This window comes from Camelus bactrianus, chromosome 15, assembly GCF_048773025.1.
Source record: "Camelus bactrianus isolate YW-2024 breed Bactrian camel chromosome 15, ASM4877302v1, whole genome shotgun sequence".
NCBI classification, from domain to species: Eukaryota; Metazoa; Chordata; class Mammalia; order Artiodactyla; family Camelidae; genus Camelus; species Camelus bactrianus.
In genome coordinates, this window is record NC_133553.1 from 22,955,097 (window position 1) to 22,981,748 (window position 26,652).

General features: G+C 48.6%; 1 protein-coding gene across 1 annotated transcript in view; it reads right to left on the minus strand.

Moving 5' to 3' along the window:
• Positions 1 to 8,900: 8,900 nt before the first annotated feature.
• NBAS (NBAS subunit of NRZ tethering complex) overlaps positions 8,901 to 26,652 on the minus strand; it is a 277,415-nt gene continuing 259,663 nt past the window's right edge. Inside the window, exons 50-52 of the mRNA XM_010947343.3 lie at positions 26,450 to 26,594; positions 20,532 to 20,660; positions 8,901 to 9,331 (exon numbers count right to left, since the gene is read on the minus strand). Of these exons, the coding sequence (XP_010945645.2) occupies positions 9,056 to 9,331; positions 20,532 to 20,660; positions 26,450 to 26,594 (550 nt within the window). The 3' untranslated portion in view covers positions 8,901 to 9,055. The remainder of the gene's footprint in view (positions 9,332 to 20,531; positions 20,661 to 26,449; positions 26,595 to 26,652) is intronic.

Sequence of the window (26,652 nt, forward strand, 5' to 3'; positions counted from 1 at the left end):
TCAACTGTTTCCTCATCTGTAAATTGAGGATGACGCTATTTACCTCGCACGGTTGTTTTGAGAATCCAAGGCTGGGGACGTGCCTTGTCAACTGTGGAGAAGTGAGGAGGAAGAACAGAAGTGTCCCCATCCTGGCGCACAGCCACTCTGCACACCCGGGCGGCGGGGACGGTGCCCGCGGGAAGCCAGGAGCCTGCCAGGACCTTCTGCACCTGCCCTGCGAGGTCATCTTGTGAGCTGAGGGGCCCGAGTTAACAGCGCTGATCCCGGTAACCTCCATGCCTTGGGATAGACCAGCCCCAGGCCACCCCCGGGACCGGGAGTCCTGAACTTCTACAGCAATTACCCTTTTTCTGGCAAACTCTGGCCTCCACCACTCTTAGCACCGCGGTTCACAGCCAGCTAATAAGCCCCGGGGGTGGGGGGTGGGGGGAGGAGAGCAGGGCAGCGGGATCCCGTCGCCATGGCAACTCCTGCAGGTGCTCCGGGAAGGAATGACAAGGCCAAGGGGGTGGGGCTGCTTTTCTTTCCCTTTCGGAGAGTCTCAAAGTGAGAGAGGTCACCCCGGGGTGAGGGAGGCAGCAGCAGACACACAGGGGCCCTTGCCTGGGGTTTCACAGCCGGTAAACGCCGACAGGGGACTGCTCCTCGGATCTGCTTGTCCTTCTGCACCGCTCAGCAAACATCCCCACTTGAGGACACCATGTCTCTGCTGCACAGACTTCCCAACCAAGCCGCCTCTCCAGACTTTCAGACACCTGTTCCCTGTCACTGTCTGGAGGACATTTACGTTAGGGCCGCTGCCAGGCCCCAGCTCCCGACTCCTCTCCTGCGCCTGCCTGCCGGTAACAGAGCCTGCTTGCTGCAGCGCTGACCCAGTGGAGTCTGTCCCCAGGATCCAGCTGTCCTTGGAGGAGGCGGGGAAGGCCCCTCTCATCTTGGGTGGCCCAGTCACTAAGATTAAGCCCACGGACCTGCCACGTGGCGAAGGCCCATGTGTGGGAGCTGGTGACAGGGGCGGGGGGTGACGAGCAGGCAGAGGACTCAGTGATGGCTGGTGAAAAATGAGGGACTTGCATAGGCGTCTGAGTCCTTAGACCTGGGGTTCCCTGCCCTTTCTGAGAGGAAACCACTGCCCCTCCCTTTGTTCTGAGCAGTCCTCCATCAACAGCACCCACGTTTCTCCCACCTTGCACACCGTCTGAGGCTGTGAGCCCCAGTCTGGTGCGGCAGCAACCATTGTGCCCTTCTCTCCAGGGACCTCTCCTCTCGCTGCTCCTGGGACCTGAGTGCCTCCACCCCTTGGAAGAGGCTCAGAAGAGGCATCAGGAACCAGGAGGGAGGAAATCAGGCATGGGGGCGGGATGGGGGGGACCTTTCCACACCCTGAGAATACCTGGCAGGCCGCCCATTCCCCTACAGGGAGCACCAGCGACATCATGGCCCCTGGGGAACTAGGAGGTAGATTTAGGTGTGGAGAGCTCTGCCACTCACAAGCTGGGTAACTTCTCTCTCTGTGCCTCAGTTTCCCCCACTGAAAGTTGGGGACTAATATGACCAACCTCACAGAGTTGTTGTCAGAATGGAAGGACATGGTGTGTTGTTCCAGGGAAGATGGAGTTTTGGCAGGATGAGCAGAGGTGCCCAAGCTCCAGCCCCACCCCAGGCATTTACTATAATAAACAAGGACTTACAAAGGAGGGGCTTGCCCCCCAGGACTCAAACCAGGGAAGGGCACACGTCACCTGTCTGCCAAGGATGCTTGAACAGGAGCAGCGGCCACTCCGTAGGATGGACTCCCGGATTCCACTTGTGGTGGGAACTCCTGGGGCTGGAGTCCTACGATTGCCCCAGCTCAGCTCAGTTTCTTGGGTGTAATCCTGGCTTTGCTGGGGCATCTGCCATTCAGAGCCCAGAGCATCCCTGCATTGCTTATCATGAACAGTCCCTCCACTTGGAAGGAAGATGGTGAACAAGATGCTACGATGCTGCTTGCTGCTCAGAAAAAGCACAAACAACAGAACACCTGTTCATTGTATGTCTATGCATACAATGAAATATTATTCAGCCTAAAAATGGAGGGAAATTCTGAAGTATGCCACAATGTGGATGAACCTTGGGTATATCACACTGCACAAAATAAACTCGTCACTGAGAGACCAACAGTGTGTGATTCCACTCATACGAGGCTCCTAGAAGAGTCAAAGCTGTAGAGATAGAAAGGAGGACGGCGGTTGCCAGGGAATGGGAGCAGGGAAATGGGGAGTTCTTTAGTGAGTGTAGATTTTCAGTTGTGCAAGATGAAAACGTTCTGGAGACAGGTCACTCAGCTATGTGAGTGTCCTTAGCACTGCTGAACTGCACTCCTCGAAATGGCTAAGATGGCAAATTTTATATGTTTTTTACCGCAATTAAAACACACACACGCTGCTTGGGGACATGGAACAGAGTAGAGGTTTGAGCCTCTGAGACCACAAGGTTCAGATCTTAGTTCTGCCACCTACTGACTGTGTGATTTGCGGACATTGTTTAATCTCTGAGCCTCGCCGTGCTCTACAGAACACATTAAAAAATCATATCTAGCAGCAAGGTGATTGTGAAGCTATACCTATAAAGGATGTTGCAAGTTTCATTAAAAATAGCCACCAATCCAAACGTGATGTAAAAGGCTTTGCTTATCGGGTTAAGAGGCTTCTCTTGTAGACCCTGAGAGCCACGGGGGGAGGTTTAAGTTGAGGGAGGACAAGGTTAGACACCTGTTTTAGAAAGATGGTTTTGGTGGTCGCAGGGAAGGGGCAGGGACTGGAAGTAAGGAGACCAGGGAGAGCAGGGTGGGAACCGGGTGAAGAGGGGGCCTGCGTGTCCGCTGGGGTAGAGAGGCCACTTGAAGAAGCATTCGGGGACTTGACCCAGCCTTGTAGGCGAAGGCGATGAAAGGGCAGGCTCAGTGATGTCCAGTGAGCATCGCTGCAGGATTCCCTGCAAACCGGAAACGCTCGGGCACGCCTGTGGACCACAGCGGCAGGGTCAGGAAGCACCACGGCTGGGAGGAGGCAAGTCACAGCTCGTAAGAGACGGAACTTTCAAACAACTAAACCTGTCGGCCCAGGGACAAGCTGCTTTGTGAGACATCCTCCAGGCCGAGACGCGAGGCCCTGGAGCAGAGTCCCAGCAGGGGGCGGGTGGGAGGCTGGACCACGCAACCTACCTGCAAGGTCCCTGCCGTCCCCAGGCCTCCGATCTCCTGCTCCCTCACAGAGGGACCGATCCTTCCCCATCTGCTAACCAGGGAGAGCTTGAGAGAGAAACGGTGGCACAGTGACTGAGCTCGGATGGAAGTGGAGTGTGGGGAAAGCAGTGTGGGGTTACCTGGAATGAGGTCTTTCTTCTGAATGGGGACATCCCTTCTCTAGGGCGGGGTCACAAAAACGTCCACTTTAATAAGAGGTTAACATGAAAGGGTTCAGAGACCTCCTTCTTCACCTGACGGAGCTTGAACACATTCTGGGTCATCTCTTTTACCCGAGGGGACAATGATTGCTGACCCTCTGGCCGTGGTCCACCCCCTTTAACAAAGTGCACCGCTGTTGCAACTATGAGCAGGACGCAGAAAGCCGGAATTCTCCAGGAGTATGGCGACCTGCAAAAGCTGGGCTTTGGAATCATGTTGACGAGAGTTCAAATCTTGACCCTCCCTTGTAGGGAGACCTCGGGCAAGTCAACTCACTCTCTGAGCTGCTTTTCTCAAATATAAATGAGGGGTCATATCTGCTTTCCTTGTTGGAGTGGCTTGTGGATAACTGTTGACATACATGAGAACTTGCACACATACAGGTGCTCAAAACCCTGGACCTTTTATTGTTTGTATTGCTAGTACCAGCAAAGAGCAAAACACCTTCCCGTTAAAGCAAAGGAGTTGTTAAAAATGGGCTCCAAGCAAATGGACCAAATGACAGAGGAGACCTCCTCCCATCTCCTGGGAAGACACACGTAGCAGCGAGGAGGACTAACTTGGACACGGGGACGACGGACGCAGGCACGGCTGTGCAGACAGACGACCTTCTGCACAGCTCTCGTTTGCTCGAGCCAGGGCCCTCATCCTGACACCCCTCCCCTCCCCCAGGCCCGGAGGAAGCACCCCCCACCCCCCGACTGAACTGGAGCCTCACAACAGTGGAGCCGTGCGGACAGGAAACAGACACTGAGAAAGCCAAGAAGGGAGGCTGCCAACATCGTACACTCGGCAGGCGGGTTCTCAAACCCAGTTCCCTGACTCAACCTGAGGCTTTCCCATAAGCTCGCTGCCTCGGCAGCAGGCACGGCACTGGTCAGGACAACGCCAGGCCCGTCCCCAGGCGGAGGTTTCCCTGCAGGACAGTGCAGGTCCCCCTCCTGCTGGCTGTCTAGTTAAGCATCGGGGTCCCCCCACCTCTAGAGCCCCTCCAGGGCCGCCGGAATCACACATCCTGCGGCTCCTCTCACCAGCTGACCTTTGTCCAGGGCTCTCGTTTCTGAAACCGGCGTCCAGTGCAGCACCCTGACAGCTCCTGGGGAGGGGACACTCACACTCAGGGAGTTTTTAACGCCAGCGTCCGAGTCCGAGCTGCTCTTCGTTTTACCCCTAAGGGTTTGATGCAGGTCGTCCCAGCTCTAGCTGTGAGCAATCTGGAGATCACAGCTCTGGAGTCGGCCACGTGAGTCTCGGGTCAGGACTCTGGGCTCCTTCCAAGCCCCGCGTCTCACAGCTCCCCCTGCCGGTGGAGAGAGAGCCCCGCGCACGGATCCTCGAACAAGAGGCTCCTCTTCCTCGCAAGCCCAGGCACGCCCGGTAGCCTGTTGTCCGATGTTCACATTTTCTAAGCCATCTTCAATTTATGAGTTTGGAGTTATAGGGAAGAGATACGAAGGAGACACCAAGGCCCCAGCTCTTGGAGCTAAATGAGGAGGGAGCTGCTGCGTTCACAGTTAACTGGAGAAAAACCGCAGCCTCCCTCCAAACAACAGGGCAAACCTGCATTTGAATGCTCGCCTGCTACACTGATCATAATGAGCTCTCCTTCCAAAAAGGTAAGACCCAGTTGTCAAGGGGAGGGGGAAGCTCAGCAGACACGGGGACCGGGCTGACTGGGAACCACAACTCCAGCTCCAAATTTCGCTGCAGGTTAAATCCGTGATGGCCCTTTCATCCCCTTTGTCAGTTGCTCCCTCCTTGGAGAGCCGGCTCCTGGCCTGGCTTAGGGGGAAGAGCACTGGCTTTGGCAGGCCACCCCAAACCCAGAGGCCAGCCTCCTGTGGCCCAGCCGACGCTTCCGCAGTGGGAATGGCATGCAGAGAGGGGGCCAGAGAGACGAGAAGCCAGTGACCTAAAAGGAATCCTGCTCCTTCCACTGGCTGTGGTTTCACACCACGGGGGCCTCGCCCCTGGAGAGTCTAATTTAATTGGTCAGGGAGGGGGTGGGGGACTCGGCACCGGTGTTTTCACTCCTGCTCAGGTGATTCTAATGTGCGGCCATGACATAACCACGGGGCCCACAGGTCTTCGAGGTGGGAAGGTGGGGATTAACACTTGGGAAGTCCTTGCCTCGCCCTCATTTCAGTGAGCTGGGTGCTGCCACGGTAACTGTCCACAGAGAATGTTGATGGTGGTCAAACCTCCCGTACCTTCCGGGAACCCTGAAATAGCCGGGAAGGTGTGAGTGAAGGCCCCGAGGTCTCCTGAGAAGTGGGGAGCCTGTTCATTTCAGTGTCAGAGCTGTTAAACAGAGACGAAGTGTGCCCTACCTTTTAGAAGGCTGGGGCATCGGCAGGCAGGTGCAAAGATTCAAAGGTCATTTCCCAACCCCCGTCTGCCCTGATATTATCATTTCATGAATGAGGGGGGAGGGAAAATATAGGGTAGTGTCATTCAAATGCCCCCCCCCCGAAAATTCATCCAGGTTTCTCAGCAGAGGACCTGAGGAGCTGTGAGGACTGGCATGAACACAGCATCATGGCCAAGGGCTAAGTTCCGAGTCAGGCTACCTAAGATTGCATCCTGGTTCCATTACTTACTTGTTGTGTGTCCTTGAGTGAATGACTTACCATCTCTGTACCTCATTTCCTTATAAGGTTGTCATGAGGATTAAATGAGTGACTGCATTTAAAGCTGGGGTACATGTTTGGGGGAAATTTTCTGCAGCTGAAGCAGGGGCCCAGCACCATTGTTAGAGAAGGGAGTCCCTTGGCAGAGAGGCAGGGCATGGGGTGGCTGATACATAGTAGCATTATCTTGTTGAACTGCTAGTATCTGGAAAGGCACTGTTAGTCCTACTGTGCGTGAGAAAGTGAGTCTGAGAGAGGACATGGCTTGCCCGAAGGGCTCCCGGCCTTCAGGCCTAGGCCATCTGACACCCAAGGCTCAGCTCCGATCTGCTCACCCTGGGGTGTATTTTCCAGGCAAGCAAGGCCATGAAATCTGAGTGTGAGGGCCAGAGAAGCCCTTCCTTCTTTTGTTCTCAAAGAAAAAGGTTTCGGGCAACTTTTATTTTTACAATAAGAAAGATAACAGTATCTTACTACTTTATGTAACATTTATGGTAAACAGCTAAATACCAACACAACGTTCTAAAACCCAGCGCAGCCTTCTAGAGTATGTATGCAATTGACATACATCTGAAATCCTTTATTTCTTTGCTCTTTTTTCTTCCCCATAGAAACTGCTCAAACCTCGGAAATTTGGTGTCTGATAAGCAAGAACATGAGTCAGCTCAGAACAACGTGCGAGGGACCCCCTTCCTCTTGAGCATCTCAGGGTGAGTCTGCTGGGATGTGGAGAACCACAACTCACAGCTGTCCCAGCACCCTCCGGGCCCCAGTTTATTAATATATGTGGTCAGGATGCCATCCTGACGTCTAAGTCCTCTAATTCTACAATTTGCAGAAAAACATCTCTGAATGGATTCCACTAAAATGGACTCTGCCACCTGAGAACACCACTCACTATGTCTTCAGTCACCTGAAATGATGGAAGTTTGCTCTAAGGTTAGAGAAAACCCAAGTTGCTAGGAGGCATCCTTCCTGGCAGTGGCTTGGTTAATGCCGCCTGGTGCTGCTGGTGCCGTCAGGGCTCTAGGAAGGCCCTTTGGCCTTGTGGGTCAGTCTGGACAGATGTTACCTCATTTGGGAGAAATGTGCTGAGCCCTTTCCTCAGAAGCATTTCTGAGACTTATGCAAGCCATTTCTCAATTACAGGTGCTGCTGAAAGTTTGGACAAGGAACTCAATCCTAAGATAGACAACTGGTCAGAAGTCAGGGAGTGAGCTATTGTGCCAATAAGTCTCCTCCAAAGATTACAGAAAACTTTTCTTGTCAGAGGACTCTCTAGCTATGCCCACAGGAGCAGAAATGAGGTGAAGCTGATGATGATGGTGATGATGATGATATGATGGTGATGATATGATGGTGGTGACAATGATGATGATATGATGGTGATGACCATGATGATATGATGATGATGGTGGTGGTGGTGATGGTGACATCGTGGTGATGATGATGATAATGATATGATGGTGATGACAATGATATGATGATGATGGTGGTGATGGTGACAATGGAGATGGTGACGATGATGGTAATGATGATAAGTGAAGTAATGAGAAGCACAGTTATCCTTAGATAGAGGGTGTACCCAGGCAGGAGTGTGTGGCCTTGGTGAGAGTGTGAGGAGGAAAGGTGGAGATGGGGCTGCCCCAATGTGCCATATCTCAAAGATGCACTGTGAGCCACGTAACCTTCAGGCCGTCGGCTTTGACAAAGCAATACGGACATTGACCAGAGGCAGCCTTTCCAAATGACTTAAACTAAAAACTATTTCTTGTAACAAAGGATTGTCCTAGATGGTATTAGCTTGCTGAACATTTCTATGAACACACAGCCACCTTCTTGCCCTCCCTTTCTTGGGGTCGAGGTAAAGACCAGGGTGCATCCGATGGACCCTCTGACGGTCCTTCAGTCACCCAGTTTGCTCTCCTTCCCCGTCGACCGCTACCTAGGTTGCTGCTGTGGTTTGCATCTGATGTGAGGCTTTCACGAGAGCTAAGCCCAGAACTTCCAGCCAGAATGTCCACCTTCAAGCACACACTCCTGCAGTGGAAGCGAGTATCAGCGAGTTATGCACAGCAGTCCTCATCATCCTGCGTGGGGAACACACTTTAAGTGCTGTCTGGAAAGTGGATCCCAGGGTGAGCAGAGCTGGGCTGAGCCTTTGGTGTCAGATGGCCTGGGCGTGAATGCCATGAGCCCTGTCAGCAGGCCACTTCTGCTCTCTCAGTCTCATTTTCTCATGCATAGTAGGACTAACAATGCCTTTCCAGATACCTGTGGTTCAACAAGATAATGCTGTTGCATTTCAGCTACCCCATATGCCCCGTTCTCACTCCGCCAAGTGGCACTGGGCCCCTGCTTCAGCTGGAGAAATTCTGCACAAGTGAGGGGGAAGAAGAGGTAACATGTGTTGGGTCCCTGCTAAGTATCTGACAGAGCCTGACGCAGACTCACATAACACTCAACAACCTAATGAGATGAACAATACAACCCTCATTTTACACACGTTAGATGAAGGTTCCAAGAGAAGGCGCACTTTGCCCAAAGTCACATAACTAACCTGAGGCTTGAATCCAGGTCCATCCTTCCTCCATCCTGGGACACAAGCTCCAACCACTGACCACTCCACTGCTCTCCCTCTCTACCTGCCCCACTCCTCCCGCCGCCAATGGTCTGAACAATTAACTCAGTTTTAGATAATAAATTAATTGTATTCTACCTGAAAAGACAAATTAAAAAAATAAATAAGAGAAAGAGTCAAGTCTCTCTTAGAAGGTATGTTAACTGGTCACTGTAAGACAGAAAAAACAGTGGCTTGCTCATCCTTTATGTACAGCTTTATTTGCAACTTGCTGGACCCACTGAAAACAATCAGTAGGTACACATGTTGCCTCTGGGGACAGCACTGGGCTCTGGGAGCTCTCTTCCACCAGGAGTGAGGGACCGGTGGCTGTGCGTGGCCACGAGCAGGCGCTCACACCCAGTGCTGCCCTGCACTGAGCGCGGTGCTGAAGGTCCACAGGGCCTGATGGGTGCCCCTGGCGGCCAGAAGGAGTGACCCAGCTTCGGCTTCATGGCCGGCCCCCCGCAGGTGTCTGGCCAGTTCCTCTGCGTCCCAGCGCCCTTGCTGGGGGCTGGCCAACAGGTGCTGGATGAGATGCGGATAGAAGGGAGTGGAGACACACTTCACCAAGAGCTTGGCATCCAGGAGCAGGGAAAGGAGTTCTTGGTCACAGTTTGAATCGTTCACCTTCAAGAAAGAAGACAGGCAGAGATGAGGATGGCGTTGCTGACTTCTCACCAGCAGACACATCACTCCCCGGCGGTTTCCTAGGCACTGCCTTTCTGCTTTTTTATCAGAAACCCCTTATCCTGGTTAACAGTGGCTGCTCCAAAAAGCACACGCGGCATGAGCATCTCTGAGATCACACCCATGGGAAGACAGACCTGGTTTCCTTTACACAAAAGACCCAGCCACAGACCGAGAACCCTCCTTGCTTCACTGCAGTGGCCACTGTACTGAGTGTCAGAAACGGTGCCAGACGCTGCACTGTCTTACTTCACTGCATCCTCCCAATTCAACCCCGTGAAGTCAGCACTTCGACCTCCTGATTTTACACATTAGGAAACTGATGTGTAAGAATTCTGCTTAACATCATGGTCAGCAAATCGTGGAGCCAGAATCTGAATTTAGGTCAGTCTTGACTTCAAAGCCTGAGCTTTTAACAACCACATTTCCCGTTTCATCTGTGCTTCACCTTGGTCCCCATTCTTTCACCCCAAACCTCTCCTCCATGTAGATCCACGTGAAAAAAAAAAATTCTTTTCAGAGCAGGAAAACCTTTTTTCTACTCCATTGGGAAACGTACACCTGTCAGCCCCACTGATGTGACCAGGATAACTGCCAGGGGGTGCTTGGAAGCCGTTCCTGCTTTCGCCTCTAGAAAACCTAGCACCAAACTTGCCTTTGCACAACGCATTTTCTGGGCTCTTTCAGTTGCAAAGTCTCTGTACTTTCTCCCTGGTCTTTGCTTCTTGGTCCGTGTATGATTTTCCAGGTCTCTGACATTTTATATTATGGTCCATATTTTTGTAAGCAATCGAGCCAACACAAATGATGTATCACAGTTCAGTGCTTCTCAGCGTTACACTGGGGTGTCATACAGCAGCTTCACGACGGCTGCTTAATGTCACCATGCACTTTTAGTAGTTTGGGCTGTAGTAACCTCAGAAATGATGTGGCATTTCAAAGCCAATTAGCCAATGTTTAGACCAGCTCTGTTCTACAACTGTGCACAAGGTGCCTGTGATGCACATTCTGTGACAAGGAGGAAAGGCTCCTGACGATCAGAAGGTCACTGGTGTCTACCGGCTGCAAGAACTAAAACGGAAGTTCTGGGAGCAAGAGCTCCTGCCCACTGCCAGGCAGCGCCTGTCTTTCCTACCACCCAGTGATCCTTCAAAACCTAACATAAACGTCAGCTCCCATGCCATCTTCTCGGTGACGTTCCCTACATCTCCTGGCCAAGCTGATCCCTCTTCCGTCTACACTCCTGGACACCGTACACCCACCTCATCACGCTGCATCAGAGGGATCTGCACGTGGCTCCCCTGCCTGGGAGCTTCGTGAGGCACCGAGGGTTACCACCCCTTCATGTCAGCATCCAGTTTCATGAACGCTTGTGACATGGCTGATGCACCGACCTGTCACAGGAACCCTGTCACATTTTTGTAAAGTACACACTACGGGATAAGGACCCGATCCCTGCAGAGCATCTGAACCAAACTAGACTCTAGACTCGGAACTGAGGAGTCTCTTGGAAACTCTGGGCGTCTCTTCTTTGACCTCTTGTTCCATCGCCACTCACATTCTGCTCGCCCACCCCTGACTCCGGAAGACATTGAGGCTGAACTCAACTTTGCCTGTTTTGATTTTGTTTTTAGAGATGGCAGCGAAAGCAGCTGGTACCGGACTAGCTTTCCTGCTGAAAGGGCCACGGGAGCTCTCAATCCTCCCCGCTGGGTTGTTGACGAGTTCCGCGGGTCCTCTTTCCTTCCTTTCTGTCCTGCTCCGCAGCCAGGAAACGATCTGAACCCAGAGGAGCTGCCTCACCATCGGTGTCTGCCACTTCCTGAGTGTCCCCCGCGCGGTGACGCACCTTCGCTCTAAGTCTTAAAACCGCCCCTCCAGACAGCTCCAGTCTCACTGGATAGATGCACCAGCTGGGGTTCAGTGAGGTCAGTGGCACGTGTCAAATGTCACATGGCTGCTAGGTGGTGAGCTGGACTGGAGCCCTCATCTGACTGGTTCATGTGTTTACAGTTTGTCCCCCCACCAACACGAGCTCCTCCAGAGCAGAGATGGTGTCTTTTCTGTCCACCCCTGCAGCCCCCACGCCCAGAACAGTGTGGGCCTCGTGTTACACGCTCAGCAGGATTTGCGGAATGAATATGTGAATGAATGAGCAACCCCAAAGTTCGCATCATTTCACTGTACACTGCTGTCTCCAGACATGCCCGTGTGTGCACACACACGCCCCCCCACACACACGGAAGCTACCATGCATGTTGTTATTTTTGTACACTCTTAACATTAAAGGCTCCTTCCACCTAACCCTCCAGGAGGGGACAGAGTGGGTCAGGATGCTATGGGCAAATGTTTGATAAAATACATGGAAAAAAGGCTCAGAACACAAGCACTGCAGGGGAGTACTTTCTTTGTTGCCCTGAATAAGTCTTCAAGGCTTGGACACCTTTATTATTCTTTCTGTTTACTCACTAACCCTTCCTTTGGGGGTCTGAAAGATTCCTGGAAAGGGAGTGATGGATTTTTCCGGCTCGAGGAAGAGACAGGGGTTCAGTCAATGCCAGCGGCTGCTGCTTCTCTGATTCCCCTCTTCTGTTTGTTTCTCTCCAGAGCAATGACATCCTTCAAATTGGTTTCCCACTGGATGGGGGAAGCCCAGCCTTCCGGACAGCTGGCCGTGTCCCGGGGCAGGGACAGGGTGGGTGTCCGCCCTTCGAAAGCGCTCTGTTTACTCTCCCAGCTGACAAAGCCTAAGGCTCAAGTCATGGGAGTGAAATACGACGTTTCTCCTGTGGCCCCAGCCGGCTCAGAGGCTCCCTAAAGAGAGGCAGAGTCAGAGGTTGCTGACCTCCACCAAGCCTGGGCAGCGGCCAGGGAGAGGCACGGAGGGAAATCTTGGTTTAGCTTCTTGTGATCAAATGCTGGGAAAATGGAATGGCTGACTTCATGTTATTTCCTTTTTCTGACTTTCTATCTGATTCTGGCTCTTTGCAAGATGCACAGAATGGCCAGAGTACACTTAATAATTGTCAAGTGCAAGGAAAACACTGCAGAGACAACTATGCTGTGCATATTTGGGACACAACAGAAAATGAAAGAATACAGAAAGCAAGAGACGGCCTTTTAAAGGACCCATCCCAACAACTGCACTTTAAAGAAGAGGAGCCTGAGGGTCAGGGAGGGGGACTGCCCAGGTCACAGGCAGCCAGGACCGCTCCTCTCCACACACTAAGTCGCCCGCTTCAGGGACTCCAAGGCCAGCCTGAGTCCTGCTCTGCACCTTACAGGGCCTGGCATCATCCCCATGTTGCTCAGATGCTGGACTGATTTGTTAAGCCTCAGTTTGTCTTCATTTTTCTTGTTTTTGAATAAAATTCTACCTTAAGGCACTAAAACTCTGGTACTATCTACCACAGAAGCCTGGTACTGTCTTAACCAGCTAGAATTACCCATGCCAATCTACTTTATTTTTCTTTTTGAAATAAAAAGAAAAAAATGGAAATAATAGTTTCAAAAAAGAAAGAGGGCACCTATACTGGATCACTGTAAGGAAGTTATTTTAGCCTCCCTTTCGCTCCAGTAACTATCCCAATGCAGGTATTTCCCCACAATCAATCATATGGTATTTTTATCCTACTTTTCTTGTTATATGTTGAGAATTTTTTAAAATATTTTTATACAGTTTTCATTCTGAAAAAGTTTAATGGCTGCAAAGTAGTCTACTGAACTAGTTATTTAACTTCTCCTGCTATAAATAGTGGTTTTTAATTGTTTAATATTATTGAAACACTACAAATGAATGTTTTACACATATACTTTATTTACTTGAATTCTCTCCTTAAGATAGATTATTAGGAAAGTTCTTCTGGGGTCTAACTGGGGTCTTCTGGGATGAAGGGTATTGCCCCTCAGATTCGTATGTTGAAGTCCTAACTCCTAATACATCAGAATGTGACTCTATTTGGAGACAGGGACTTTAAAGGGGTAAATAAGGTTTAATGAGTCCTAATCCAAATGGACTGGTGTCTTTACAAGAAGAGAAGACACATATAAGCCAAGAGGCATACGTGAGGACACAGGGAGAAGGCAGCCATCTCCAAGCCAAGGAAATCAATTCCGCTGACACCTTGACCTTGGACTCTGGGTCTCTGGAATTGCGGAAAAATAAACTTCTGTTGTTGAAGTTGCCCAGTCTGTCACACGTTGTTATGGCGGCCCACGCAGACTAAAATACGGGGCAAAGCATCTGAAACGTTTTGGCTGAGATGTGAGTGCAAGGCAGTGACGCAGGAACGCCGGCCGTCCGGTTCACGGCGGCAGTTATCCGTGGAGGAGCGTGCCCTTCTCACTGTGACCGTGTTTGGGTGTTGGGTGTGTTTATTTTGAAAAGAAAATCTTTGCAAGATGCACAGAATGGCCAGAGTACACTTAATAATTGTCAAGTGCAAGGAAAACACTGCATAGACAACTATGCTGTGCATATTTGGGACATATTTGCTAACCTGGTACCTCACAGATGCTTTCATCTGAATTTGTTTATTCGTAAGAATGAGTTTTTTCCATACATTTCCTATCATGTTTTCCTTGTGGGAGGGATCAAGTCCTTTGCTCATTTACTGGAGTTTCAGCATCATTTTTCACATGCAAAGGAGTTCTCTGTATAACTTAAACATTAGCCCTGATTTTAGTCATAATGAACATTCTAATCTGTTGTTTGCAATTCTGTTCTGGTTGTTTGTTTTCTTGTAGAAGTTTTACATTTTTATATTGTCAGGAAAGAATCTGTTCCTTTATGATTCTTTCCCTGTTGCTTTAAAGCTTAGAAGTTATACTTGAAGGATCTGATATGTGTATGTATACATATATATAAAATATTTTAATATATAATATTTTTATTATATATAAAATATTTATATACAAAATAATATCTATTTTTATTATATATAATGTAATAATATTTTTTATTTTCTGATTTTAAACATATCTACCTTTTTAACTGATCAGGAATCACTCTGGTATATGGTCTGCAGAAAATCACACATTCCTGACATTGGCTTGATTGGTGCTTTAAGAGCTTGGGGAAGAAACTATATTCTGTTATTTTGGACTCAGCTGGATGTTTGAAATAAATATGAGATAAGTCCAGGAGGACTAGCTGATTTAATTCTTCTGATCAAGTCTGAATTAGAGTGAGGAGCAGTCGTCTTGTGAAAAGACGGCAGACGGGCTTTGGGTCAGAGACCTATTTCCAATCCTGGCTTTTTTGCTAATCAGGTGTGTGACCTTGTTAAGGACAATCTCTCTGGGCCCCAGTTTTCTCATATGAAATGCAGACTGCCCACAGAGGGTGAGCTAGTCTATGCTTTTACGTGCCTGGCGTCAAGTTCAAGTTCAGTGAGTGGCTGGAGTTACTAGGGTCAAACAAATCAGGACCAAAGCACAGGACAAGGCCTTACCAATGTCATAAAGCGAGCACAATGCCTGCCTTCTCTATCAGTGATTTTTTTTTTCTGGTCAGTGATTAGTTTTTGAGAATAAATGAAACTTTGCAGATCTTGAGGAAAAAAATCTATTAAAGCGCAAAGCACCACTGTCTTCCAAGCCATTAAAATGTTATCTGCTTAATTCCTGTTTCAACAATAGGTAATGAACCTTCTCTGAATTAAATCTTTGATCTTATGGATCTATACGAAGCTAAGAGTAATTACAGTAATGAGGGAAGCTGAAATCCCAGTAGCATAATGCATGCGGGACCTCATTTAAATTACTTTAAAGGAGGTTATTTAATATTAGTTCACTGTTTACTTTAGGAAGGGTACTTGTCTCACTGCTACATATACTGTTACTAATGAGAGTTACTAGGTACATCAACTGCCAGAGCAGAAAAAGGAAACACACGGGCAACACTAGTGTACACCTGGAGTGAGAAAAATGCCTGCAGGTACATTTTTGTTTTCTGGATTTATCTGTATGACATTCAGACTCCATGTCTCAGCATTCCATCAGCCCCACTCCCGGCCTGAGATTTAACAGTACACCTCTTCTGAAGCCAACGCTAGGACAATCCTCTGACTTAGGATCTGAAAATGGGAGAGAATCTTTGAAGACCCAAGCCTGATCACCTCGATGACCAGAATCAAATGCTCCATTTTGGACCCTGAGTCTGGCCAGTCCCACACTATGGCCCCTTCCTACTTTGCTCAATTTCGTGTGTTATTATTTCATGTCAGTCACCCCAGGAGATAATTCCTCTGCACACAGCGATGGTATTGTATTTCATCTTTACAAATGTCCTACCCATTCCTCACAGTACCAGGCTGGGCATGATGGGTACTTAATATGCCTATCCACACCGACCCTAGAGCTGTCTAGAAATGGAACAGGCTAACCTACAGGGAGTGAGCTGCCTGTCACTAGAGGCATCCAGCTGAGAATATTGGGAGATATGTGGTTGCAGAGCCTCCTTCGTCGAGAAGACCAACCACTGGCTGAGGACAAATGATGACAGATAAAAGTAACATATCTAGGTGTGCCCAGAATTCTACGAAAAAAAGCCTGGTACTAAAAGAGTCAAAAGAACAGTGATTGTAATAAGGGGCCAGTTTAGTATCAGCTGGCATCTGCAAGATACAGAGGAAGGCACGCACTTGATTCTTCTTTGAATGACTGGGTCACATCGGCCTAGCTTGGTCTGGATACACTTAGAAGAAAACCAGCTGACACTAGGGCTGAAACCAAAGAAGGACTTGGCAAGACTGTCAGGCCCCAGCCCAATGCGCCTGTTAGCACAGCCCACCGAGGCACGAAGGGAAGAGCGTGAGCCCGGTTTCAACGCAGAGGAAGCAAAAATGAAGGAGGACCAAAGAGGAACAGACTCCCACTGGGAGGTACCAGCTGGAAATCTGGGTGGAGCTGAAGGGGGAATGAAGGAAGGGAGGCCTCATGGTTTTATCTACAGTTGACCCTTGAACAACGTGGGTTTGAACTGCACTGGTCCACTTATATGTGGATTTTTTTTTCAGTAAATGCTACAGCACCACACAGTCCCTGGCTGGGTGGATCCATGGATGTGGAGGAACCTCGGACGGGGACGGCCAGCTCTCAGTTATGCTTGGATGAACTTCTGGGATGTCCCAGGGTCAACTGTAAATATGTTAATCCAAGCAGGCTTTTCTGAGGATCTTTAAAGCTTACCCTCCCACCGAGACACTGGTCACTGTGAGTCCATTGGTAGGTTCCAGTGCCTTCATGGCAAAATTAAAGGGGATAATAATCACATTTATTAAAAACATGAAGGGCTTCCCTGTGGAAGCAACTAATTCTGAGCAACAACACAGGGCGGGACTGAGACCCACGTGTTCAAGACACAGGGCGAGACTTCATCCCAGAGGCGCTCTCCTACGAGGGCTTTCAAACCACGGCACAGAGCACAGCGGCCTCCCTCCTCCTATCGGACTCGACCAGGGCCCAGTGACTCAGCAGGTTTAAAGAGGAGCCCCATGCCAGGCAGGCCATCAGACTAGCTCTGCACTTCTCTTCCCAGCGCTGGTATTCTGTGGGTCGAGATGCTTTCAGCACCCTCATTTCTCTGTAGAGATAACCATCCTCCATTATGAGAGCCTGCCCAGTTCCGTCGAAAGCAGCAGCACCGTTGAGGGCAGACTCTGAAATTGGTACTGGGAGATGGTTACTATTAGCATCAGAGAGAAACAATTAGGTGCTGAACGTTTTAAACACTTCCTTTATAATCCCATAAAGTATTCTATTAATAGGCACGTGGTCCAGGACAGTCCCTGGGACGTGGGGTGGGGGCAGAGGCAGTACTGAAAAGGGGGAAGCAGTGACGAGCAGAGGCCACCACAGATCTGGAACATGAAACGGGGACTTTTTCTGTATGTGAAGCTGCTATAAATATACATCTGCTTACTTTGATGAGATGAGTCAGGGGACTCCCACCTGGTAAGAACTATCCCGGAGATGAGATTCAAACACACTCGCAAGGAAGAGCCTTCTTGGAAAGAAGGCGTCTTTGAAGGGGAGCTCTAAATCTCTCAGAGGCTGATGGAGAGGCTGATCTAGCAGTCTGGAACATATGAGGGTTTTAATTATTCATCAACAATATAATTTCTAAGACGGCCTTTCTATTTCTGGCCCAGGAAAGAGGCTGTTGGCCATTTGTAAAAAGGACATGCCAAACACCAGAGGACTGCAATTTCAGAAGAGCTCAGAGGAAGGAGTGAGGATCACTGCTAAAGAACAGCCAGCACAACCTCAGGCATCAGCACTTGAGTATCACCCTTTTGCATGTAAGCACCTATAAAGCTGTCAGTATCTCAAAGCGAACAGCGGAATAACACATGCCGTCAGCAAGCGAGAGGTGGCATTTTTCCATCTGGATCCAGGCCCTGTGCAGGAAGGACTGCCTATCAGAGGAGGCTCTTCACCTTTTCTTTTAATGTCAACAGGAACTACCATCCACAACCAATAGAGAAGAAACAAGCTGATGAACGCAGGGCCCCTACTACTGGGCAGAGCGAACAGCAAAACAAACACACAAGAAAGAAAGCAAATGCTCTCTGTTTTCCACTGCAATGCCAAGCACAATCTAAAATAGCCTGCCAGGAACCCTGCAAAAAGGCCCAGTGAAATGCTTCCCTTAGGAAAGTGTAACATGACCCTCTAAGGGTGCTGGGAGAGCAGTGATGAATTATAGTAATCTCTTATTCCATTTATACAGCATTCTTGAAATGACAGAATTACAGAGATGGAGATTAGTAGCTGCCACTGGTTGCTGGGTGGGTGGTGAGGGAGACGGTGGCTGTGGCTATAAAGGGCTGTGATGGAAATGCTCTGTACCCTGACTGGAGTGGCAGTCACATGGATCTACGTGTGACAATGGTGCACGGAACTTTACACACAGACACACACATGAGGGCATGGACAAGTGTGAAATCGAAGGTCCAGAGACCGTATCACTGTCAATGTCCTGGTTATAATTACACTGTAGTTATGCAAGCTGGAGCTGCTGGGGGAAGCCAGGTGAACAGTACAAAAGATCTGTATTATTTCCTACAACTGAATGTGAACTCAAATTACCTCAAAATTAAAAGAAAGTATTGAAAAACTGGGAAACTCTGTTAACACTTGAGTTCTTTGGAGGAAGCAAAAGGTCTTTGAACACACTTAAAGGTCACAGAGGAGCTAGCCCAGTGTGAATCCTCAACTCAGTGTGGAGAAGTTTCAAGTAAGTCTCACGATTGAATTCCTAGAAGTAAGGGTCTCGGGGTAGGGAGGTGCCTCCCCTCAGCACGGTACACCGCTGGCGTGGATTTCTGCACCTGAAGGCCACAGAGGTTTTGGGTGTTGGCACAACCCCAGGCAAACCACTCACAGTCTGCAGTGAGGCTTCACGACCGCAGAGTTTCAGCACAATGCTGCACATCAGAGGCGCAGGTGGACGTGTTATGACGGTGCCCTGGTGCCATTTAAAAATGACTTGGGTGTTGCAGCATTCCCATGTGGTTTCTTATTTTGATTGTGTGTGTGTGTGTGTGTGTGTGTGTGTGTGTGTGTGTGTGTGTGTGTGTGTGTGTGTGTGTGTGGTGTGTGAGAACAGGTGGCGCGGTTAGTTCAGTTAGGGCGTCTCTGTTCCAGGTGCATCTGATTACATCTAGTTGCATTCTAGTTGCATCTGACTGACGCATTAGAGATACAGACTCTTTTAAAGTGAAAACTGATATACTGACCTATGGAATTCCGCAGGGCATCGGGAAGTCCCTATGCAGGACGAACAGGGAAAGGCAGTGTTTAATACAGTGTTTTATTCTCAAAGAGGCCCATGGCAAAGTTTAGTGGGAACACCTAAGCCGAGATATAAATACAGTGTACAATGGTGCTGAGGAAAAAAAAAACATTGAAAGTATGCAGCCTGATTTCCTTCAGTTTCCCCTTCTCCTGATTTCTTGGATTTACAATAAAAAATTGGCTAAGAAAAAAAAAGTTCACTGTAGCTCTTAGTTTCTTGTCAATCCCTAGCATTGTGCAACTTTTATTTGAGCCCAGAAGACAGGGAGGTTACCACCGGACAAGCCCCCACCCTTCCTACTGCAGACTGATTTCTGAAAAGGCCCCTGTTACGCACCAATCTGTGATGACGGATACTCACAAAGTCTTCACAGAAGCTTTGCATTATTTTGAAAATACATCTAAATGAATAAAGGTACTAGATTTTTCTCATTTTGTTCATTATGACTATTTCCAAATGCAATTACGTTCCACTTTCTGCCTCCTTTGTCATTAACAAAATTTACATCAATGGCGTATTTTCATCAGTCTCTTCACTGCACCTCTGCAGTAGGATTCTCCTTTCCTTTCTGGTGCCTGGAAGACACCCTCTTATATTTTTGTTAAAACACACACACACACACACACACACACACACACACGCTTCAGATGAAAGAAGATCACCCTACAGAGAGGTTTCAATAACGATCATAAAACGCAAATTCATTAAAACACAACCCTGCGCTATCTAATCCTAAAGTGTGAAGTTTAAAAAGGGACGTGAAAGTTTCTCCCTCAATCATGGTAACAAGACAACCAGCCTTGAGGGGGAATCTCGAGCCTTGACACCAGCGCCCCATCTTCAAGCCGGGAGGCGAGGTGAGGCGGCTTCAGTGGCGTGTAGGTTGCCGGGGGGGAAACGCGAGCTGAGACTTCCCGTGGCGCCAGTAAGCACTTCCTGCAGCTGCTTTCTCACCTTTAATTAGCAGATAACCAAACACACACATCCAGGCCCAGAAAACCTGCCTGACACTAGGAGTGCTTCGCCCAATTTTCAGGTGGCAAGGACTAGTCCACTGGACCCAGGATGCTCTGACATTTACTTAAGAGACTAACCCACTGCTTCCCTGGAGGAAACGCTTCACCATTTGGATTTGTATTCTTGGCGTCTAAACACAGCGTGCAGTTCATAGGAGGAACTTAGTGTTCGTAAAACAAACAAGTATGTACTTAGACAAACAGAATTCAGAGAATTCGGTACATAAGACAGTCCTAGGTAAATCGTGGTTGTTATTTATGAGAATGGCTACATGAGTTCATTTCTCTGAAACATAGAGAAGAGGAAAGTCCCCTGGAGTACCTGAGTGATGGCGGTGACGTGCTCCAGCGCCGCGGCCTGCAGACCCTCGTCCTGGCTCTCGAGGAGAAGCTTCAGGGCCGGGAGCAGCAGGGACTGCTGGAGCAGCAGCGAGCACAGCTCCTTCACACCCTGAAAGCACCAGGCGACAATGTGAGTGAGAAAGCAGGGAAGCGCTGGGCCGCCCAGGCGCGGTCCTCCCACACCTTTACCCACGAGGGTGCATGTCTGTGCAAAACGTGCACGTGGGACCACGCTGACTTAGTGTTGGGTACCCGCTTCACTCGCTTCGCCATCTCCTGTGAACGTCGTTCCCCATGTCGGATGCTCGTCCATGGCACTGCTTTTAGTGGTTGCATAGCATCCCACTGGATGGACAGACAGCTACAATTTATTTTCCTAAACTCTCAGAGCCCTTATTTCTTCATAAATAAAATGGAGGTAACTGTATCTACTTCGCATTGCTTTGTGTGGGTGTGTGTGTGAGAGAATAAGCATGAGTGACTAATAATGCACAATGCTCAGCACTTACAAGATGCTTAACAATAAAACTATCAACCGTTAATACTATCAAAAATATCTAGTTATCATCTACCGTAACAAAGGAAATCAGCGTTTCAAATATTTTAAAATCTGTTTATAATTCTAAAGTCAAGGTAAACCGAGTGCTTGATATACTTGGGATATTCCATCTTCATGAAAACTCTGTGGTCCAGAAAAATCCAAATGTATTTGGAACTCCACAGATGCATTTGAATTTTATTCTTGGCTCTTTTTACCATGGCTAAACCTGTCATCAGACAGCAGGTTTTTATATAAGATAACAAATGATAATCCTTCACAACAAGAGTATAAAAGCATAGAAAATAAATTTGCAAGCTAGCGCTCCCTGCTGAGTTATATGTTCCCTCGGTGTCCTGACTTCAGCTGTAACATGAAGAACAGAACACTTGGACCAAAGACCAGACAATGAGTGCAACCTCACTACATACAGCGAGGTCTGTTTCTGAAAGAACTGAGAATCACTGCCCTGTATGGGTCTGACCTTTCTCTTGTGCTGCTGTAACAGTAGTGTATCAGAGAAGGAAAACTCAAATTCATGATATTTTCATAATTCCTTTACATTATTATAAAGTGTAGATAAAATAAGGTGGACACAAAAGTTCCTATTTAAAGCTTGGGAGAAAGGTCCCTGGAATTCCACTCATTGTAGGTTTTTTTTTAGCTCTCACCCAGCGGGATTCTGCTGGAAATCAGATTGGACATTGTGCCACACAAACCTGTGTGAAAACGATCAGTATCACCAAGGTAACAGTTTTGTAAAACGTGTACTTCAAACATGGATTCTAACTCAGAAAAGTGCTGCGTGTGCCTTAAAGCACAGAGGACACACAGAGGGGTCTCACCCAGCATCTGGGCCGAAGAGAAATGCGGATTTTTAACCCGGGGATGCCTACACCTGCAGGAAATAATTGGGAGGATGAAATTTAAACTTGGTACATACTGTACCTAAGAATATTTGTGGATTTCCCTCTCTGAACACTCGTATTTGCTTGTTCGGTAAGTTACCAGTACGTGGCAAGCAGGTATTTCTCAGCAACGTGTGATGCTCAGACTAAGCGCATCGCTTGGCTGATCTTGGCTCTGATGAAAAACTTACTGAAATAACCTTTATTTCCCTCAAGCAGACACAATGGATAGATACCCCACAGCCAGGCAAGGACACCCAGCCATGGAACAACTCATTTCATGAGAGCTACTGAGTATTTTTTATCACTCAGCTAATAGTTCCTGGCTAAACACTTACCCTGTAATTAAATACTATACTATGCTCACCAGGTATTTTCCCCTGTGTTACAAGAGGACAGTTTACTAGGACATTTATAAAGGGATTTTGGAAGCTGCAAGGAAGGGCAAAGTAGCAGAGTGAACCCCAGAACCCCTTCTATGGCACCTTCACAGCTCAAGTCTGTCTGACCGTCAAGACACAGTATAACACGAGACCTTGAATGAAGAGGAGCAGGTGGGCCTGGGCCCAGAGCCGGGCCAGAACTCTGGGCATCTGTCCTGCCTGTGGACTGTGGCTTACGGTGATGCCCTGGTCCCTGTGGCTGACGGCTGTCAGAGAAGCAGGACTGGTCCACCATGGACCTTCCGTTCTCACACAACCCTCCTGCTGGTCTGGAGGAATCCAGCACCTAAAGGTGTTGCAGGGCCTGTGACAAGAGCGTGGGGCACAAGGTTTGCCGGGACAGGTGTTGTCGAGGCTAAAAATCGAGCTCTTGACATCATCAGAAGTGCCTCCACCACGAGAGAGAACAGTCATGCTGAGACTTAGGAGCCGGGCTCCGCTGGGCGTCTCACTCCCACACCCCCACCCACAGCATCTGCACCTCAGCAAAATCATGGACACTAAGGGGCGGCTGGAACTTGAAGTTTTAAACCTAAATGCCAAGAACTTGTTTTATGCCAATTTCTGATTCTACAGATCCCCCTACTCCTGAGAATGTTTCATTGCCATGGATACAAGCTGAGAAGAAGGATGCGTGACTTTCAAGACTGGTGGACACGTGACCTGTGAGAAACCATAACTTTATCTTTCTGGTAATATTTTCCATCAGCAAAACCGTCATGGCCATAAGTAAACAAGTACCATGAGCAACAGCAGGTAATCACAAAAAGGCGTCCTGAAGAGTCGAGAAATAAAACGCCTCTACCTATAGGAAACTAGTGGGGAGGTGGGGAACAGGGATGAAGGAAAAAGTAGGACCCTTTAAGTCCTGTCAGAGATAATCAAGCAAACAGACTTCACAAACCACGCAGGAGGGCACCAGAGATACGAGAGTAAAAAATTGAGTCATGGATGATTCTACGGCCATAGTGACAGTCAATCTTACGGAACTCTGAAATGAGGCTATATAATTTCCAAATGTGGTAAAATAAAGTTCCTTCCTTTGTAACAATTCTAATTCACATTGAGCACATTTAGCGATTAATAAAAATAGTACCCATTTGAGCAAAGTTCCTTTAATCATGACATCCTAAGAAAAAAATCCACGAATGCACCCAATTAAAAGGCAGAAAGCAGCAAAAAGAAACAAAGAAGAGTCACTGGGCAACATAACTCTTTTGATAATGATCTTTCATTGCATCCAATTGGAACAGAGAAGCGATAACGACCTGCTTCAAAAGGGGGCTCAACCCCATCCTTCCTCCTCACCCCAAGATCACAAGAGGCAGTGAGTCATGTGCTGTGCACGGAGAAGCAAACAGACAGCCTCCGCTCATGCTCCTCCCTGGACTGGACCTGCACCCCTGCAGCACAGCCAGAACCAGAAGCCCCCTGAGATCACCCACCCGAACCCCTCGTTTCAGAGACGAGAGAACGGAGGTCCAGAGTCTCTCTGGCCACAGGTCGGGTTGTAGCCCCGTCCAGAGCAGAACAGCAGGGCTCCTTCTGCTGTGCTGGGTCTGAGGCCCCTGCCCTTCAGATACTCCTGGTCCTAACAAGGAGGAGAGGTGAGTGCAGCCGACCTTGAGTTATGCAGAAGTTGGGACGCCGGCGCTCAGCGCAGTTAAAAGTCCAAGTGTAACTCACAGCCGGCCCTCGGCACCCACAGTCCCTCCGCACCCCAGGGGGCACGCTAGTACTTAGCATCGAAAAAAATCCACGTAGAAGTGGACCACACTGCTCAAGCCCGTGCTGCTCCAGGTTCCACTGTGAGGCCACCTCTGCGGTGTGGTGTGGTGTGTGCTTAAGGCGCCGGGCTGTCTACTCTGATTTCCTCAAAACACTTGGGATCACTGACCAGATGATTCTGAGACCAAACAGGAGCCTTACAAATACATTTCACATGCTACTCTCGTTGTCCGAGCACGTCACCCGGGCTGCAGAAGGAGGCGGATCCTCACATCATTACAGCTGTTTAGCTTCTCATTTAACCACTGAGTCTTTTATTTTTTTTTTAAATAGGAAATAGAAAGCATACCTTTTTATACATTGGTCAATAAAAAGAACACACTTTTCCTTATATGTCCTGGAAGGTTCCCCTAGACTTTGAGTGTAATCCTGACAGGACTTACTTCTGCCACGGACACTCAGATATTATCTATCACCCACCCCCTGGTGGCTAAAAGATGACATATGTAACTGTTACTGAACCTCGATTATGCAGCTACTGGGATGATGTGTGGGTCAGAGATGCAATGGCCATGTTCTCAGCTAAATTACGTTCTTTGCCTTAGAACTAATTATAGTCAAAGTAAATCAGTATTTAAAAAAAAAAATCTTTAGGTACTGATGGAGATCCTCACACTTAACATCTAAAACACTGATCATCTAGACCCTACACACTACAGGCTGCTCTTGAGGGAAGTATCATACAAAAGGGAAAAAATTGACAATAAAACTTACAGAACTGCCTAAGGCTGACATTCAATATGCACACACCCCAGGGGTATGTAAGAGCACCCACCTGGAAGTGTTTATTTTCTAAGCATTCAAGCACGGAGACTTGAGGACCAGACGTACACTCACTGCCTGAGGGACCTGGGGCAGGACCCCTGGCCTCAGAGCGTCTACTGCATGAGCTATCAAATGCAGGGCACGGAACCTCCTCACGGGTGATGATGAAAGTGAAACGGGACAGCGGAAGTGAAGGCCCCAGGGCGCCAGCAAAGGCCAGTCACTGCCATTACCACCAGCTGGTTCCACAGGAATGACAGATCCTAAGTGACGTGAGTGATGTTTGCCAACCCAGACTCGGCAGCACTCAGAGCAGGACACTTCTGGTGTTTGGTCTTCATCTAGCAATGCCTGACCTTAGCTTATGTTAAGGCAAAGATGAAACCCATGTTATTCACATCTTATCTACCTCAGTGGGGGTAATAAACTGAGTCCCCACTCCCTGCAGTATGTGGATTCCTGCCTTGGGTGAAACAGAGATGACACAGCCGTGGTTCCCCGCTCCAGCTGCTCACAGTACAGCAGAGAAGCTCACAGTAAATCAGGAGCTGATACAAGCAGATTGCATACCACTGGAGTAAGGTCACTATAGAATAGTTCTGTCACGCTGTGGTTGGAAAACTTCTCTAAGTGGATACAACATTTTAAAATGCAATCAAAAAACACTTAGCCAGTCCCTCATTCAGAAAATAATTCATTAAATGTGCATTCATAATGAGAATATTTTCCTGGAGTGATTACAACGAGGATTCAGAGAATCATATTTACAATTTTATTTTCAAGTTTATCTCCTATGAGGTAGAAATTCAAAAACCAATTAATCAGTTTAGTGCCATTATCCAAATGTTTACATTTAAGACAGGTAAATTGCTCAAACAATATACTGCTGAGCTCAGATCTGCAGCAGGGGCTGTAATTAATATATACTTGTATATAACACAGGTATCTCTGTGACAGTCATATTATGGGATCAAATAGAGAACAAGAGTCAAAGTGGAAGTGGCTGAGTTTCCACCACGTTCACAGAGAATAAACACCGTGGCCGTGCAGTCTTATCACAGTGCTGTCCAACAGCACGGCTGGTTACCCCCGAGGGCCACTGCGGCCCACCACTCCGTTACCAACTGGCCTGGTTCACAAATGTGACCCTTGAGCTACCATGACCCCTTGGAGCAGAAACCTGAGTTAGACATAAAAGGGCACCCCCTCAAAAAAGTGAAGACGGGGCTCTACCCTGGGACTTGTGAGAGGAAAAGGCCTTCAGAGCTCCAACCAAGAGGGAGCCGCCTCGAAGCAGCCTCCCAGCGCTGCTGTTCCTCATCTGATCGGCTACAAACTATAGGCCTTTAACATAAGCTAAATGTTCCCCAAGTACAGTCGCTGATATTGCTTATAATAAAGGGCCAGGAAGGGGGAGGGCTACCCCCGGGGAAAGCCGCCTGAGGCACCCACTCACCTCCGCAGGCAGCATCTGTTCGGTGTCATACAAAGAGCGACAGATTCTCAGCACTTCGTTCCCCAGCCCTTCCTTGTCCTCTGTTTGGCACCTGGTCAGCATCGCTGTAGCCAGTCTCACCCACGGGTTCTTGGTTACGCTGGTTCTAAGGGAGAAAAACGCATGGCATTGGACATGCTTAAAGCTATGAGCAATCATAAGAA